At 52.2% G+C, this 16,850-nt stretch overlaps 7 protein-coding genes; 3 read left to right on the top strand and 4 right to left on the bottom strand.

Moving 5' to 3' along the window:
* Nucleotides 1-509: 509 nt before the first annotated feature.
* Nucleotides 510-1,301, bottom strand: RCC_09129 (probable NADH-ubiquinone oxidoreductase 213 kDa subunit; the record flags this gene model as incomplete). XM_023774371.1 has 4 exons in its annotated part: nucleotides 510-598; nucleotides 655-849; nucleotides 944-1,063; nucleotides 1,118-1,301. 4 exons carry the CDS (start codon nucleotides 1,299-1,301, stop codon nucleotides 510-512), a joined length of 588 nt encoding a protein of 195 aa, XP_023630139.1.
* A 250-nt stretch (nucleotides 1,302-1,551) lies between these two features.
* RCC_09128 (related to multi copy suppressor SYS1) lies at nucleotides 1,552-2,239 on the top strand (the record flags this gene model as incomplete). XM_023774370.1 has 2 exons in its annotated part: nucleotides 1,552-1,799; nucleotides 1,858-2,239. 2 exons carry the CDS (start codon nucleotides 1,552-1,554, stop codon nucleotides 2,237-2,239), a joined length of 630 nt encoding a protein of 209 aa, XP_023630138.1.
* A 1,598-nt stretch (nucleotides 2,240-3,837) lies between these two features.
* RCC_09127 (related to asparaginyl-tRNA synthetase (mitochondrial)) lies at nucleotides 3,838-5,385 on the bottom strand (the record flags this gene model as incomplete). XM_023774369.1 has 2 exons in its annotated part: nucleotides 3,838-5,068; nucleotides 5,120-5,385. 2 exons carry the CDS (start codon nucleotides 5,383-5,385, stop codon nucleotides 3,838-3,840), a joined length of 1,497 nt encoding a protein of 498 aa, XP_023630137.1.
* A 286-nt stretch (nucleotides 5,386-5,671) lies between these two features.
* RCC_09126 (related to SAP1-member of the AAA-protein family) lies at nucleotides 5,672-8,354 on the top strand (the record flags this gene model as incomplete). XM_023774368.1 has 2 exons in its annotated part: nucleotides 5,672-7,877; nucleotides 7,930-8,354. The coding sequence occupies 2 exons, from the start codon at nucleotides 5,672-5,674 to the stop codon at nucleotides 8,352-8,354; spliced, it is 2,631 nt and encodes an 876-aa protein (XP_023630136.1).
* A 731-nt stretch (nucleotides 8,355-9,085) lies between these two features.
* Nucleotides 9,086-10,376, bottom strand: RCC_09125 (related to protein MRS3, mitochondrial carrier family; the record flags this gene model as incomplete). XM_023774367.1 has 6 exons in its annotated part: nucleotides 9,086-9,672; nucleotides 9,733-9,822; nucleotides 9,882-10,014; nucleotides 10,075-10,110; nucleotides 10,161-10,230; nucleotides 10,330-10,376. 6 exons carry the CDS (start codon nucleotides 10,374-10,376, stop codon nucleotides 9,086-9,088), a joined length of 963 nt encoding a protein of 320 aa, XP_023630135.1.
* A 1,829-nt stretch (nucleotides 10,377-12,205) lies between these two features.
* On the top strand, nucleotides 12,206-13,728 carry RCC_09124 (uncharacterized protein; the record flags this gene model as incomplete). XM_023774366.1 has 3 exons in its annotated part: nucleotides 12,206-12,562; nucleotides 12,612-13,025; nucleotides 13,084-13,728. 3 exons carry the CDS (start codon nucleotides 12,206-12,208, stop codon nucleotides 13,726-13,728), a joined length of 1,416 nt encoding a protein of 471 aa, XP_023630134.1.
* An 827-nt stretch (nucleotides 13,729-14,555) lies between these two features.
* Nucleotides 14,556-16,076, bottom strand: RCC_09123 (uncharacterized protein; the record flags this gene model as incomplete). XM_023774365.1 has 2 exons in its annotated part: nucleotides 14,556-14,714; nucleotides 14,775-16,076. 2 exons carry the CDS (start codon nucleotides 16,074-16,076, stop codon nucleotides 14,556-14,558), a joined length of 1,461 nt encoding a protein of 486 aa, XP_023630133.1.
* Nucleotides 16,077-16,850: the final 774 nt, after the last annotated feature.

Raw genomic sequence — 16,850 nt, 5'->3', positions numbered from 1 at the left:
CTTATGGAAGTTCGTCGCGCAGCAGTGCATTCACTCGCCTTCACAACCACATTGTCACAATAAAATTGATTCCATTCAGGCTCTCGACACAACGAGAGCCCTGTCGTCCAAGCGGTGACCAGTAACACAGCGCTGAAGCCTTTCGCTTCGCTCCGGGTGTCGTGCTGCGTGGCGCGGCATCGCAGGCAAAATGTTAGTCTCGATGGCTAGAATATGGAATCGATCGGCTCCTATACTAATCCGGAATGCGGCCCGCACACAGTCTCAACTCTTGATTTTTTCCTTCAAAGCTCGTCTTATATCGCCCACACCGGGGATCTGGGCTGGGTAGTAGAGAATTGTCTCATCAGCCATATCTGCAAACCTATTCCTACACCGACCGTTACGAAAGTCGCATTTTCTCCAAGAACATAAGAAATCGAACTCCATTGGGGAATCTGTTCCGTGAGCGATATACAACATACAGACCTTCCGATGCCTCCGATAGGACATTCCAACCCGTGTTCCATCTACTCGGTCCTCGCACCTGGTACATCAATACCGTAAGCCTCCTTGATTCTCTGTGCTCTCCGCTCTGGGTATCCAGGTCCATAGATTCCTGTACACCGTACGTCAGTATCCGCTCCCCACCGCGCTACTCCAGATCACACTCACCTCGCCCCTCACCCAACTGGTGTACGGTCTCATCGATCGGCCGCCTCCTGTTCTTTCGCATGTGCTCCTTCCTCGCGACCTCGTCAATCTCAGGATCCCGTTTGTAGCCATCGAGGCGGCCACCAGTAAATTGGAATGCGCTGAGTACAACGGCCATGGCAGAGCCGTAGCCAAGTACGGCTGGTGCCGAGCGGACTGTCACATTGTCAGCCAACCCATAGTCCACATCCCGAGAGAGGTGCAAGAGAGCGCCAGATCTCGTCTCTTCCCCGAATCATGCTCCACATACATCTCAATCCTAACATTGTGCCGCTGAAAAGACCTCCGACTGCCGCGTTCCATGTGTCGTCCTTTTGGCGCAAGTTTGCCGAAGCCGCGGAGGTGAAGGAGTATGCGCCGCCCATTGCAGCTATACAACATCCGCAGTTAGCTTCGGTCATCTCTTGGTCCTATCTTTCCATACCAAAGACCGCGACTGTGCCTCCAGTCCGCGTGAAAACACCCATCATGCCTACATTCTGGCGAGTGAGGGTGTTCTGAATGGTGGAAATGAAGAGTCCTGCTCCGCCGGTGATGAGGGTGGCCTTGATGGCCTGGCCGATGGCATCCTTGGCATGATAAGGGTGGTCCTCCTCGTGTTCGGCCATGTTGACGTGTGATATGGGGGCTTCCGGCGTGGAGGAGTGTTCTGGTGGTGTACGTGAGGTCTCAATGGCAGAGTGGTAAGCAAGCACGCTAAGGCTAAATACGCTGTAATACACCTCCACACGTGGATAGCTCTCCTGCATGCGCTCATCTACGGAATAGGCATACCTAACATGGAACCTAACACTCTGTCAACTACTCCTCCTCCTTTCCGCAACTAACATGTTAAATCAACGATAACGCACAATCATAATGGCTCGCCGTCGTCGACCTCCCCGCCCCGGTGCACTCGCGGATCTCCGCCCATGGAATATCCTCTCCCAGATGCTGCTCTTGCAGGCTTTCTACTACGCGATCGCCCTCATACTCATCGTCTTCACCACCTTTGTCGCCGGCAAACATCCCGCACCAGGCGAGATCTTTGATTGGCGGAACGTACGCGGAGATGTTACTACGGGATGGACTTTGGGGTTGTGCTGGATGCTGGATGCGCTTGTTACGTATGTCATGCTACATTACCTTGACCTCGGAGCTTCTTACTGACGGTTTTGTGTACAGCGTGATTCCGTTGCTACTATTGATCGCCCGCTCGAAACTAGTCCCCGACTTTGCGCTCACGATTCATTTCATCCACTTGATCGTCACATCCCTCTATACCCACCGCATTCCCAACACGATCGCATGGTGGGCTTTGCAGATATGTTCCGTGACCTTGATGTGCTCACTGGGGATATGGGCGTGTCAGTGGAGAGAGTTGCGACCTATGATGTTTGGAGGAAGTGCGACAAAGCAACCGGCCGCGGAAAGTCAGGCAGCAGGGAATGCGCCGGAAGATCTTGAGGCCGGTCATGAGATGGGAAGTGGAAGAGGAAGAGGTCGGGATGGAGCGGGGACCTACGAAATGGTTGGGATGGGAAGCGGTAGTCGGGAACCTGCTTGAGACACGCGGTTCGGAGATTACGGTTGCAATTTTTGAGGGATGCTTGGATAGCCACTTTCTGCCAGTATCGCAACATGTTGCGTTGTGGTTTCTGCGCTGCTGCTGAACGGGGCTCGCGCCGTTCTGAGGATACCGGGCCATGAACAGGATATCTGCAACTTGGGGTGTGGGGGAACGTAAGAGCAGATTGCTATGCGCCAGCCTGAACGAAGAGGATGAGTACACGGATACGACAATAGCCGGACGATCAGTCTCGATTTTCACAGCGACCTCATACCAACATTTTTGTTCGATCCCGGAAAACGACGCCATACGCCATCCTCACTTCACTCCCTACCCGCCTCAACGTAGTCAGTCGCGGTCAGATGAGATTGATGGTTGCCGCCTCTTCTGGGATAGAATTGACGACAACGCTCACTGATAGGTAGCTACAAGCACGAAAAGCAGCAGCCTTGCGGAGAGTCAAATACGGAGGGTCGGATGTCTCATCGAATGCTGTCGTTGTTGCGGGCAGCAACCTTGTCAGTGCTACCTGCGACAGATATCTGGTCCCTTTTGCACGCGTCAGCGCCTTGGATTGCAAGTCGATCGTGAACGGCTATATTCACTGCAATCGGCTTGAGATGGTTCGAATGCGAGTCTGGACGAGATAAGAAGCCGGTATGCTCGCCCAGCTCGTTGCCACTGCTCTGGGACTCCAGACCAGCGAGATTCGAAGCTCTGTGGGTCGTATGTGCACAGGCATCCATCAGCTGGGCGGGCGCGGCCATGTTCTTACGAAGTGCATGGTTCAGAGAAAAGGTATAGAGATCGAAACTGCATGGGTTTTGTCCTCCATCATCATCTAGGTATATGATCTGAGCATTGCGAAGCAGGTTTTGGGGTTCATTTTGCCTGTTTTGGTCTATTCTGAGATTACAGCCTGTGGGCGCATCAGACCAAGTTTTGGGAAGGGCGTTAACCTGGGCAATGCTGGACGGTTGGGACAGCAATCGAGCAAAGTCCCATCAGCCGGCTGGCCAACATTGGGACAAGCACATAAGCTCAGACCTTCATTCTCGGCTCTCATTCTACCGCGTTACATCTCTTCACAAAGAACTCTCTCTACTTGAAAAATAGCAAAAGTAGGCACCAGTATACCCAAGTTCTTTCTTGCCCAGACCCGTGATTTCAAGAGCTCTCTGGCCAATAGCTGGTCCTCGTGTCCATCGACACTTTGCCGCATATCGTCAGGTTGATCGGCGAAGAGTACTGCCCCGACGAAGTCAAGGCGATAGGTTGGGCAGTCTATAGTGAACGGCAGTGCGTATATACATCTGGAGCGGCACAGCACCGACATATCCCCCTCTCCCTCGCTCTTCAATCTCCTTCAATGCTTTCATAGACAACGCTCTCTCTACTCCGCTGTAAGCACAGTATCGAGATGTCGCAACACGCACTCAGGACAGCAAAGGTAACCTTGAGGTGTGCAAAAGGACCATGATCTTTACCCATGATATTGCCCTTTCCATACAACAGTGCATCGTTATTTCTCCTCGCCTCGGTAATCTTACACTCCCTTCTCTCCTCATTCACATATCCTACATCCTCGTCCATCATCAACAGTCACCTCTTCCGACCCACCTAGGAAACCCAACCACATCCTTCAAATTCCCTGCGCCGCCCAGATACCCCACCAGTCGATCAAAGCCCAACCCAAACCCGCCATGGCTCGCACTCCCGTACTTTCTCAAATCCATGTACCAATCCAAGTCACCTCCTTTGACACCCTTCTTCTCCATTGATATCTTGAGTTCCTCGGGGTCATGGATACGCATGCTCCCTCCCGCGAGCTCGCAGAATTCAGGAACGAGAAGATCAAAGCACGCTACTGTCTTTCCATTTGACGATGGAGACATGTAGAAGGGTTTCTGATCGATGGGGTAGTCCGTGACGAAGACCGGACAGCCTTTACCCAGGGAAGTGGCGAGGTAGCGTTCGTGTTCGGCTTGCAGACCATCTTCCACCGCTGGAGGGAATTGAAAGTCGACTCCTTCTTCCGAGACGGCGTGCTGGAGGTGTGAAATTGCTTGGTGGTAAGTAACCCTCGGCCAGGATGGGGCTGCGAGACCAACCCATCTCTTCTTTAACGTCTCTGCGTCGATAGATGTGTTCTCTGCCTCATCCGGATGTGGTGAGCCTCGTACTTTGATGAGTTGCTGTCCGATTTGCGAATCCAGGAGATCTTTCGCTGCGGCTCGAAGCATTCTCTCAACAACATCCATGATTTCAGACATGTCACTCGCAAAACAGACTTCGGCTTCCWACATGTAGAACTCGCTCAAATGTCTCGGTGTCTCACTCTTCTCAGCGCGAAATGTTGGGGAGAGTGTCCAAACTTTTCCCACAGATTGTGCTAGAGCTTCGAGGTGAAGCTGGGCGGATACGGTGAGATACTTGGGAGTCTTGAAGAAGTGCTCAACTTCGCCACTTTCCTTGGTGACGGCATTGGAAGAGACGGTGAAGACTTCTCCAGCACCCTCGCAATCTGAACTTGTGATGATGGGCGTATGAGTCTGGATGAATTCCTCATCGTTGAAGAATCTTGTAATGGAGGCAATGAGTTGGGAGCGAAGACGAAGGAGCAGAGCATTCGCAGGGATCCTTGACCGCAAGTGAGGGATCGTACGAAGGAATTCTGGAGTTTGGTATTTGGGTTGCAAAGGGTTGGATTCTGCATCGTTGGCACCGAGTATTTGCAGAGAGGAGACTTGTAGCTCATGGGATTGTTTACTTCCATGGGAGGCTTGCCAGGTTCCGGTGAGTTGTACTGCTGTTCCGTAGGAAAGGCTGGAGATTATGTGAGTTGATGTTCAAGCTAGAAAGAATAGGCGGACTCACTCTGCAGCCTGATCGGGCTTCAGTACGGCTTGGAGAGAGTCTATGGTGGAGCCATCTCCGAGAGCAGCAAACGCAATTCGTTTCTGTTTGCGCACGGATCGAATCCAGCCGTTGACCTGCACCTTTTCATTTGAAGGGGCATTTTGTTGGAGGAGTTTGTCGATGCCAATCTTTTGAGCCTGATGGACACGTGAGGTGGTGTAGGCGCGTGAGATGGCGCAGTCAAGAGTGCGGGTGACACATTTTGCACGACGCCACGGGTGCATCGAGTATCTTCAGAAAGCTGCTTCTCTTCCTCTTGTCTCGTCTCGTCTCGTCTCGTCTGTCTCCCCCAGTTGAGATATTCTTGGAGTGGCCTGTGCTGATTTCTGAAATGCCGTCCCGAAGTAGCTGCTGAAGCCCCAACCTTGGAAACTTTAGCGAGCGAATGCGACCCAAAGTGGCTGAAGAGCAACGACGCACGTCATCCCTCTGAATTGCCATTATCTCTCCTCTCGCTCAACACACACGTGAGGAAGCAAAGGTATCAACCCCAATTAATTCTGGCCCACAATGATGCGCAGCAAGGCGCCTGCGTCGTCCATGCAGAAATGTTACGACGAATGCTACCTCAYCTGTTCGACGGCAATCTACTTTGAAGGCCAGAACAACGAGGCCGAAGCCCTGCGGTCGTGGCGCAATGCTCTCGACCAAATCTWCTATCACAATGCCTACAAGATGCCCAGCAACTACATACCGCGAAGCGAGACGGAAAAGGCCCTGCAGGACTCGCTCCGAGCCATGGAGACACAATGCAAGGAACGCGTCGACTTGCTGGACGCGCTGAGAAAGACTCGTGAAGAGGCCGCGGAAGAGGCCAAGGAAAAGGCCAAGGAAGAGGCAGCTGCGCTGAGAAAGGCACAGAAAGCAGAGTCGTCGTCAAAGTTGAAGATCAAAGCGGAGCGACCGCTCACTAAGAGCAGAGATTCCGCCGCTTCGTCGTCATCGAGGCCGTCGTTGAATGGAAAGCACAGTCAGCACAGTGGTGTTCAAACTTGGCTTGGACAGGACACCGTTCCTCAAACCTCGTATGCAGATATTCCACGACCACCACAGCTCTCCGAACAACGACGACCCTCACAACGCCCGCTGTACACCAGCAGGAAGAGCTCCGGCAAGGAGACTCCGCGCACGATGAGCCTAAAGGCAGATCCGATCCCTGGGAAAAGTCTGACTCCTCCAGTCGTCGAAAAGCCACGGGGCAGAACTCCGAGTCCTGAGAAGAAGGCGGGCATGTTGAAGACGCTGAGGACAGCAACCAAGGATCGTTCGGCGTCCAGTGGTGGAAAGATGGCAACGAGCATGAGGAGCAAGCCTCCAAGTGCCGCGTCTCGAGCTGCGGCACAAGTCTGGAATGGGCAGAGGCCTCCCTTGCAGATGAATGGAAGTTCTACCAACGTCTCTACTACCACAACCCCTACTCCAGCTCCTATGCCACAGATGACCTGGGATCCGTACACGAGACAGCTTGTAGCTCGCCCACATCCACGCACATCTGTAGAGGAAAGAAGAGACTCGTCAAACCCGGCTGTTCGCGCTCCCAGCCCTTCTGAATACGTCTCACAGCGAAGCAGCTATCAAAGTTCCGTCGAGGATGTCCACCCAAAGTCATATCCTCCGCCATACCCGGAATACCCAGTCTTGGACCCTTACTCCCACCAATCATTTGCCAACAGCGGAGATTCAGTAGGCAATGTCTATCCCCCGCCACCTCCACCTCACCGATCTTCACCTCAACCAGCGTACACTGCGAGCTCTCTAGCAGATCATCTCGGACACAGCTCGATCTCCTACATGAAGGAATTTCCCAACCATCCATCTTCCGGACTTAAGCAATCGCCACCACCCGTGCCAGCAAGGAAACCTAGCGACCTCGATCTGGCAAATGGGTCTCCACAACCAGCACGAACGATYCAACGCAAAGCCGTGGGCGTCTCCACCGCCGTGACGGAACGTCAGAAGCTTGATAACGTACAATCGCAGCTTAAAGCCCGCACATCACGCACGGTTCCCACTCCTCCTCCCCGGCCTTCCAACAACACCGCCGATGGAATCAAACGCAGAACCTCCAAACGGAAAATCGAGTCACGACCCGTTCCCTCCCGTGCCATGACCCCTCCTACGACATCACCATCCTCCGACAACACTTCCCCACCCGGCACGCCTTCCGAGAAACAAGCCTGGTCCACCCGTGTGGAGCATCTGATGAAGAATCTCCCCGCCGGAGTAGACGAAAATGCGGCCAAACAAATCTTCAATGAAGTCGTCATTCAAGGTGATGAAGTGCATTGGAACGATGTCGCAGGTCTCGAAATCGCCAAGTCCGCCTTGAAAGAGACTGTTGTCTATCCATTCCTCCGTCCAGACCTCTTCCTCGGTCTGCGCGAGCCGGCAAGGGGCATGCTTCTCTTCGGGCCACCTGGGACGGGAAAGACGATGTTGGCGAGAGCTGTTGCTACGGAGAGTAAATCTGTGTTCTTCGCCATCTCAGCGAGTTCACTGACAAGTAAATTTCTTGGAGAAAGCGAAAAGTTGGTGAGGGCATTGTTCGTCCTGGCGAAGGAGCTGGCTCCTAGCATCATATTTGTGGATGAGATTGATAGTTTGTTGGGTGCCAGAGGGGATGGAGAGCACGAAGCTACGAGGAGAATTAAGACGGAGTTTCTGGTGCAGTGGAGTGATTTGCAGCGGGCTGCAGCGGGGAGGGAGACGAGTGAAGGTGAGTTACTTTTCCTCATAAGCCGACAGTATTGTGGACTAATTTTCAGCAGGTGACGCAAGTCGCGTCCTCGTCCTAGCAGCCACAAACCTCCCTTGGGCAATCGACGAAGCCGCCCGGCGCCGCTTCGTCAGGCGTCAATACATCCCACTTCCGGAACCTCATGTCCGGGAATCTCAACTCAGAACTCTACTTGGTGGGAAAGGCCAAGGTCTCTCTGATAGAGATATCAAACGCCTCGTCGATTTGACAGAAGGATTCTCTGGTTCAGATATCACCGCTCTAGCGAAAGATGCAGCGATGGGACCTCTCAGAAGTCTCGGAGAGCTTTTGTTGAAGATGTCTCCCGAAGAGATTCGGCCGATCAGTATGAGAGATTTTGAGGCGAGTTTGGGAAACATCAGACCGAGTGTTAGTAAAGAGGGATTGAAGGAATTCGAGGAATGGAGCGAGAAGTTTGGAGAGAGGGGCGGTTGATGGGATGGATCTTGACGAAAGGGGGAGAGATTGTCTCTGGATAGGACGGGACAGGACAGGACAGGACATTGCTGGGAGGGCTTGGGATGGACTGGATGGAAGAGTTGAGCTGGTATCAGACAATGCGAGACCAAGAGAGAAAACTTATGTATATCCAATATGAAACGAAGAATAGCAATACTCCAGAGATGGCTTGACATATGCCTCCTTCTTGTCTCAAATGTGCTGCCATATTGAAGTAAATGGTAGGTACTCGCAACCTTCATCAGTCCTGAACAAATCCGTCAATCTGGAAGCGAAATCTCAAAGTGAACATCATCTCGCATGGATTGATCTATTCATCAAAGGTATTGCGCTTATGTACACAGGGTCTCCCTTTCTTTCATTTCACTTTGCTCTATTACACATTTTAACTCGCTTCATCTGGTGGTCTTCCCATCTGGTCCGGACGGATGAGCAGATAGATTCCTAGAACAGACGCCTTCTCGAAAGAAGCGCTTTTGGCTGGAACGTCCAACTTGCAAGCGGTCGATGCGGATAAGTCGTGCCCGCCTGCTGGCTGCTCTGACGACGTGTTCCGCCTGGTTGATTCAGCTGGCAGAGGATCCAAGCTACTCCTCTGAGCGCGTCTCTCTGAACGTGGTCGGCGCTCCGAATGATGCCCGTGAAGGAACATCACCACCTCTTAACAGACCAGCAACTCGCGCCTCCTCTCTCATGAGGAACTTTATTCAAGCTGCCGCCTCACCCTCGACCCGAATGAAATATGCCTTGGCCAACTCATATGCGCTCCAACAAATCGCCGTGCTTGGTGCAGCGGTCACAACTCTGGCATTCATTCCGCGGAAGAATCCCTTCATTCCTTCTCTTCTCCAAATGATCCCCGCGGCAGGGAACAGTCCTCTTGCGTGTCTGATCTCCATGTCCGTAGCTCCACCTCTTGTCTGCAACAACGTCTTGATCACATCCAGAGGGGTCGTCGCCGCAGCTGCCACACCACCAGCCAAGCCTCCAGCCATGCAATGTGTGAAGGGWTCGTAAGCGGGGACTTCTCCAAAGCGAGTCGTTCTTTGAGCTTGAATGAATTTGGTGAGCGACTCGTAGGCGGTGAATTGAAGGGCGGTGAACGGGACTGTCATGGTCAAGGTGGTCGGGTAAGACACGTAAAACGCGCGAAGGCCTTCAGCGCGGAAGACTTTGCGGGCGCAGTCGACGAGGGAGGTGTATGTGGAGCCATGCATTTGCATGCGTTGTTTGATGACGTCGAAAGGGTTCATAAAGGCGTCGCTGGCGATGGTTGCGCAGGCTCCAGAGGAGGCTGTGAGTAATCGATCATGTTAGAGATGCGACAGAGGGTATCAGGGAGGGTTGATTTTACCAGCTGCTACRGGATGGTGTCCAGAGGCATTCCCGCCCATGGCCTGCTTGACGACTTCGTAAGTGGCAAAATAGACAGCGTGCGCCGGACCTGGTAGAGGTGTGATTAGAGTCTGCGCGAGTTTGGGGGGACGCGGATGTAAATCTCACCAGCTCCCACTACGACACTGGATAGACCTCGCCATAGTGACATGTAGCCCTCTGCGCGTGAAATTGTGGAAATGGCGTTGCCGATGCCCGTGTATATCGCCGCGGGAGTTGGGTTCACGACTTGCATTCGCGTCTGTACGTCTTGATGTCAGTCGTTGTCGCCTTTTCGCGCGGTATAGCGGTTTCTTCTCACCTTGAGGAGATCGATCGGGTACATGACCGAATGTTCCTATAGTCCGTCAGTCTCTCATTCATCTCGCCCTCCTTCAGTCAACATACCGCAATCCCAGCAAAGGCGCCCGCCGCCATGTTGGCAGCGAGGGAGAAGTTGGGAGGTAGGGACTCATAGCTGCATCACCATCCACCGTCAGTCCAAAGGTTGTCCCCATGTCCAGCCCGCTGCTTCTTCCTTTCCTCTCCTCGTGAAAGATGGTAGATGTATACGCACTCGTATTCCTCGGCCTCATCGACTATGAACTTGCTGTGCGTCTCCATCGGACGCTCGACAATGTGTCTCTCTTGATCGAGCTCTCTCAAGATCTCTGCCGGCGCGACTTCGTCCGTATGCGATGAGATGTGGTTTGGTATGCCAGCCACAAGAGATTAGATGGATCTAATCTTGACAAGAGCTCCCTAAATTTCCCAAGAATCCGGGGCGGCGATGTCGCTCGGCACGGGTGTTTGTTTTCCGATGCAGAGATCTTTGATGTGGATTGATTCCTACAATCCGCGTCGTCGTCGATGGAGGAGGGGAAGATGTGTGCTGACCAGAGTCCGTCTAGAACGAAAGATAGACTTGGACTAAACACTGTCGATCGGGTAAGACAAACTTTCCCTTCACCGCGGTTGTCTGAGTCTTGGCTACGCAAGAGGCGCATTGTTTCAATCAATTACGCCCTCTTTGGTCGCTGCTTGTGTATGGAAGACATCAATTCCTTTGTTGAGACGACGCATTTATTCCGGAATGACACGCCAATCTTTCTTGCGGATAGGAAAACAATATGTTCCCATGCGACCAGCATGCTTGTTGTTTCCTGCATGGCTGTGGCTGCTCGGAAGACCCGCCTTAGAACTACAAGGTCTCAACTTTCAACCAATGGCTCGGTAAAAGTGCCGGAGGATTAAACATCTTCTACCTATGAATTATCCATCTGTTCTGTTATGCAATTTCGACTTGACCGTCTCCAAATTTGATGGCCTTTGTCTAGGATGCTCTCAGACGTGTCCCCTTCCAAGAGGAACGGTGGATATAGCAGAGACTCATGAGCAGATTGCAAAGATCTGTAACTACGACGCGTCGACCCGCCTGTGTATCGTCAGATTACTACTAGTCATGAGTACTACATCTCCATGAGTTTGAGAATCGAGTCTACGGCTTCATGATCTTGTTGATTAGACCTTTTCGGGTCGGGACATATGGTTCCCGCCTATCAACAGTCTGCTTACTGAATACTTGCTCATCGGGGAATACCCACGCAATCATCTCTTTCTTCACTTTCATCTCCTGCTCTTCCTCTCAACATACCGTGAGCTCCGACAACGCTACCGTCCCGGACGGTGACCTCTTGAGAATGGCTCTGATCCGTCGTCCAAGGTCCCCACAGTCGATCGGTAACATCCGACGTGCCCTTGAAAGCATGTCACTGCTTGGAATGGATTGGACTTTACAAGACGCATCTTTTACCACAACACAAATCATCCTAGACACGGGCATTCAAATCATGTGTACACTGGTGACGTCCCTTCAGACTATCGCCATGGCTGGCGCATAACCGTGCAGGAGCCGTCCCGGACCAGTGCCGCAACATCCGCTGCTCAACCCAAGAAAACTTCAGAAAAATGTCACAGCTCCCAGCTTATTGGGTCCCTGATTCTGCATTGCAAACGACATGCCACTTACCACGCCGACGAGGCCTGAATTCTGTCCACGCGGCGGATCATGAAGCTTGGGACACAGAGATGTGCACGAGGCTTCAAACTTTCATTGTGGCATCTTGACCTTCCCTATTGGCTAGGAAGATCGGAAAGAAGGCAGACTACTGCCCGAGGATTCTAGGGCTCTGCAGTCCTCACCTACGCTGGCACCAATCCATTGAGTAGCCATGCTAATGAGTCGCGCGGCCCGTGTTCACGACCCATGCGCATGAGCTTGTTCGAACTTGCGAAGCTTCATGCTGAGAATAGGTCGCCTTTGATTCGTTGACATTCCTCAATGGTATGATAACTAGACTTTCGGGCCTAGAATGTGAGATAGAGCGACACTGCAGCGCATGTGCCGCGGAGATCAGTATCGCAAGGCCATGACGTGAAATCACTCTACGGACATGGAGCGTATGATCGAAGGCCGAGAGACAGAAGCCAATCGRGGTATAGTCTGCCTCATATATAATCAGAGGTTGGTCTTTCCTGAGTGTCTACAACCCCATCCATCAAATCGCAGAATGGCACAACTCACTCTTCTTTTCGTTGCGTCCCTCTTGGGAATTCAATCAGTGTGGGCATCTCCAACCGCAGCCTCGACTGCCCCGAGTCTGCAGCAATGCGCACAGCAGATGGACGGTAAACTACCATCCGGTACACCTAAGAGCTTCAACTTCAGCGGGAATGTGCGACGCTACTATGTCGCTGCCGAAGAGGTCGAGTGGAACTACGGCCCGACCGGCTGGGACAATTGGCTTGGAGTATTGACCATGAAGCACTTACTCTGCTCAATACTGACAGTTCACACAGGTTCCCTTGAACGTCTCGCCAAGAGCCATGCCTCTACTTGAATACAACACAACTTACCTCAAAGCCTTATACCGTGGCTACACCGATAGCACCTTTAAGACATGCAGCGAACAGCCACAATGGCAAGGAACCCAAGGACCGACACTACGCAGCGAAGTGGGTGATTTGGTAGAGATCATGTTCGTCAACAAGCTGTCCAAAGCATATGCAACAATGCATTCCATGGGTCTCMAATACAGCAAGACCAGCGAGGGATCAGATTATCCCAACAGCACGATGCCAGGCTATGATGAGACACTAAACACCGCAAACGCAGTCCCTCCTGTCGAAGCTGGCGTCAGCCCAGGAGACTGCGTTGTATACAAATGGATCGTACCCGACATTGCAGGCCCAAATGGCGATGAGCCAGCTAGAGTACGTCCCATTGGCCTTCAACCTCCTCCCTGCCACTAACACCATCTTCTTCAATCAGACCCACAGCTACCACTCCTACATCGACCTCAGCATCGACACCAACTCCGGCCTCATCGGCCCACAGATTGTCTACTCCCGTGGAAAAATGAACTCCACAATGTCCACCTACCGCGAAATCCCCCTCCTCTACATGGGCTACTCAGAATCCGCCTCTTTTCTCTCCGGCGAAAACGCCAGAAAACTGCTACCCAACCACACAATTTCCACAAGCTCGTTCGGATCACCCGACATGAACCTCTACAGTTCCAACTCCTCCATCTGGCGCCCTCAAATGACCAATCTAGGCCTCTCAGGCCAATTCCCCTCGGCTCCACAATTCTTCTCTTTAAACGGGTACTTCTTCGCCAACAACCCGACCTTCGAAATGTGCATGAACGACAAGGTGATTTGGTATGTCAATGCTTTTGGAGGGGAAAGTCATGTCTTCCATATGCACGGCCATTCTTTCATGGAGAATGGACTGAAGGCGTTTTCCAATAGTATCAATGATGGAGCGGGACATACTTTGTATATGAATGCTTCGAATCAGGGGTTGTGGCAGGTGATTTGTCATGTGGGAGATCATCATCAGCAGGGCATGTTGGCGAATTATATGGTTTATGGGGAGGGGAAGTGTCCTCTGCCGGCGCTTGGTGGGGCTTGATGGGATGGGATTGATGATAGTAATGAAGGAAAAGGGGAAGGAGGAAATAATGATCAAAATAATGTGGCCAAGTGAATGATTCTATCAAATCGCATCACTTTCGTCATCCCTTACCAAGAAAAGGACCTCCACGACTCCAAGCCATTGTCCCACTAGGTATTCCGCCCAGCTTCCCCTTCACATGTTCCGCCAAGTCCAGATCCAACATCACTTATTGGAAATTCAGCGAAAATTGCCAAGTTCAGCAACACGGTGAACTATCAAATTTGACACATGCACCACAAAGTGGACGCTGTCTGGAATCGTAAGGGCCCCTCAAGCAGCGATACAACCTTTCGTGGTCGTGTCGCGAGTACAGCAAGGAGCGGCTCGATCAACAATCCGACCTGGAAGAGATCCCCTGCTCTGCAGATTGCTATGCCCCCGTTCCCACCACCACAGAGCAGTTCTCTGACTTCGAGCTAGAGGTTGCGAGCCGTCGAAAGATCTGACTGCTACATCTGCCATTTCCCAAGAGGATGGTGTGTTCGAGTGCCCGAAGCTGGAGTGTGGGGGCAATATTGGCTGATCTCTCTTAGGCATTGACGTTTTAGAATGACAACTTTTGATCACTTAAATCTGCGCGACGACTGTTCGACGTGCGAAAGGTAAAGGAACAAATCGCAATTCTATACATACTAAGCAAGACTATCCTCCTTTTGCAAGCTTGGGTTCCGTATCACCCGCAAACCGCCTTTCGTATGTCCAGTTCATTTCTCATCAATCGTAGAGACTTCATAGCTCAAATCCCAATATATATATAACGTGCCAAGCATCATGCCATTCCCTCAAGAACGACGAAAGTGCAAACCCTGTATCTCTTCACGTCCAGTATTGAGGGCAGCCTGATTCTTTGCATTCGCTGCCGCGGCTTTTTGAGGATTCTTCCGGGGAAAACGAGTGTCGATTTCATTGTTAAGAGTTCCGCGTAGACTCTCGCCGATGCCCTATGGAACAGTACGTTAGCTTCAGGGGTCAAGACCGTCACACTAGTATCTTAGACTTACATGGAATCCTTTAGCAGCAGCCTTGAGGTTCTGGGACAGACTCGGCTGTAGCGTCGGGTGTACAGGTTGAGCCAGACCCGGTTGGTGCGACTGATACGTCAATGGCGGATGTTGAGAAAGACCCGGCTGATGCGTCTGATACGTCAATGGCGGATGTTGAGACAGACCCGTCTGATGCGTCAATGGCGGAGGTTGAGACAGACTGGGCGACAACGGTGTAGGGTGAGACAAAATCGGCTGGGGCATCGGCGGCGTGGGGTACATTGTTGGCTCAGGTGACATTGGCCAGTCTGCAGTAGGAGTAACGCTGCCACCCACAGGCTTCCGTGGAATACTACGCTCGCGTGGTCTTGTGATTATCTGTGCCGGAATGACTGGGCTCACTCGTGGTGGCAGCTCGGGCGGTGTTCGCGCTGGCATCTCGGGATATGGTTGTGCCGGGAACTCAGGACCTGCTGTCGCGGACATCACAGGGGTGGTACTTTTTGGTCGTTCTGGAATTGGAGGAGGTGCGTCTGTCACACCAGCAATGCTTCCACGTCGAGTTCGATCGTTTACGGAAGCGACTGGGCTGACTGGCTCCTCGATCTCGGGGATGCTCTTGTATGGATGCTCAAAGTCCCTGGATCTCCTGCCTGGATTTCTGATGGGAACGAATGGGGCCGAAAGACCCGTCTCAACTGGTTCTGGTGGTGTCGTCGCCACGGGGGTGGTGGCGTTCGTTTCAGGTCGAAGGTGGAAGGAATCTGCTGGCATTTCTGATATACCTGTTACCACACCGTTCTCTGCTGATACTCCTGATGCACCTGATGCACCGGAGACACCTGATATCCCACTATTCTCTCTGGTGTGGTGGTCGGGGCGCTGGGCGGAGAGGGAACTGGGAGTCGTAATGACATCTACTTTACTTTCTTTCTTCCCGCCTGCTCTCGTAGTGGTCGTGGTCGTGGTTGTTGTCGTTGTCGTAACTGTCGAAACGATCTCGCCGGTATCATCGTCTACCACATCGCCTGTGGTTTTGTTCAACGCCAGATTCCGATCCTGATCGACCCCGGAGATCTGGCCATAGTTCTCAATCGGGATGGTGTTCGTGTTCGTGGAAGATGTCGCTGAAGCAGTTGGGTCACTGCTTGCGTACGCAGAATCGTGAGCATAATCGTGGGCGTCCACGTGCTTGAAGCTGCTGCAAGTGAGAATCACTGGGGGTGGCGTAACATCTGTAACAACATCTCCGTTCTTGTTGACCTTCTTTTTGCCAAAGATGCTGCTCAGACGTCTCTTCTTCTCTTCGTTTTGTGCCATGATGACTGGTTCAGGTGTGATTGGTCGCTCCTTTCGCAGTTTCATTGTCTCGTGCACGAGCAGGGTGTAGATATAAGCAATAGTGGCTCGGAGGCACAAATGTACATGGATCCAAGATGTCCATCCTGCACTCCGACATCATGCGCGGCAAACTTGGATAGCGGCACTTTCGTTCCTTCGGGGTGATGTCACGATGTCGATCAGTCCTCACCGAGGTGAGGTGAGTTACAGTATCTGTGGCGAAACTGTGGCTGTGCATGCGCCACGCGTCGCTCATTGCGTGGTGTATCTTATGCCATGTGTCGGGTGTTGAAATCTGGTTCCTGCGAACTACTGGGTATGCTGCTGAATAATGAATGTAAGTATGTGTAGCTGGACGGGACACGTCAATGTGAGTGGTCGCATCCTTTCATTTTGCCAGTACTTGGCAGTCTCTGGAGGAGGGAGGTGAATGGTTGCGAGAGCACGATCTCCAAAAATCCGGGCACAGGTTTAAAAAGCAGATCGATACGCAGACAAAGACCTTGTGTTAGATGAAAACTCGCCAACGACTGATATAACGTCTCCTCACATTTATACAACGGACTGGAAGATGTCAAGTTTTCATCCGAGTTGTTGTCGCCGTTTCCGTCGACGGTACTACTACCCAAACCCTAACCCTCCCTCCAAAACATGCCAGCAGCCAAGCTGAATTCAGTCAAAGATCGAACCCCTTGGTACTCGAGAACTGGGCAAGATGAAATAATAAAGTACTGAGTGTGCATCGGGTCTTAT

Source organism: Ramularia collo-cygni, assembly GCF_900074925.1.
Source record: "Ramularia collo-cygni strain URUG2 genome assembly, contig: RCC_scaffold16, whole genome shotgun sequence".
NCBI lineage: Eukaryota > Fungi > Ascomycota > Dothideomycetes > Mycosphaerellales > Mycosphaerellaceae > Ramularia > Ramularia collo-cygni.
Note: the sequence above shows the minus strand (reverse complement) of the source record. Positions and strands in the feature narration are given on the sequence as shown.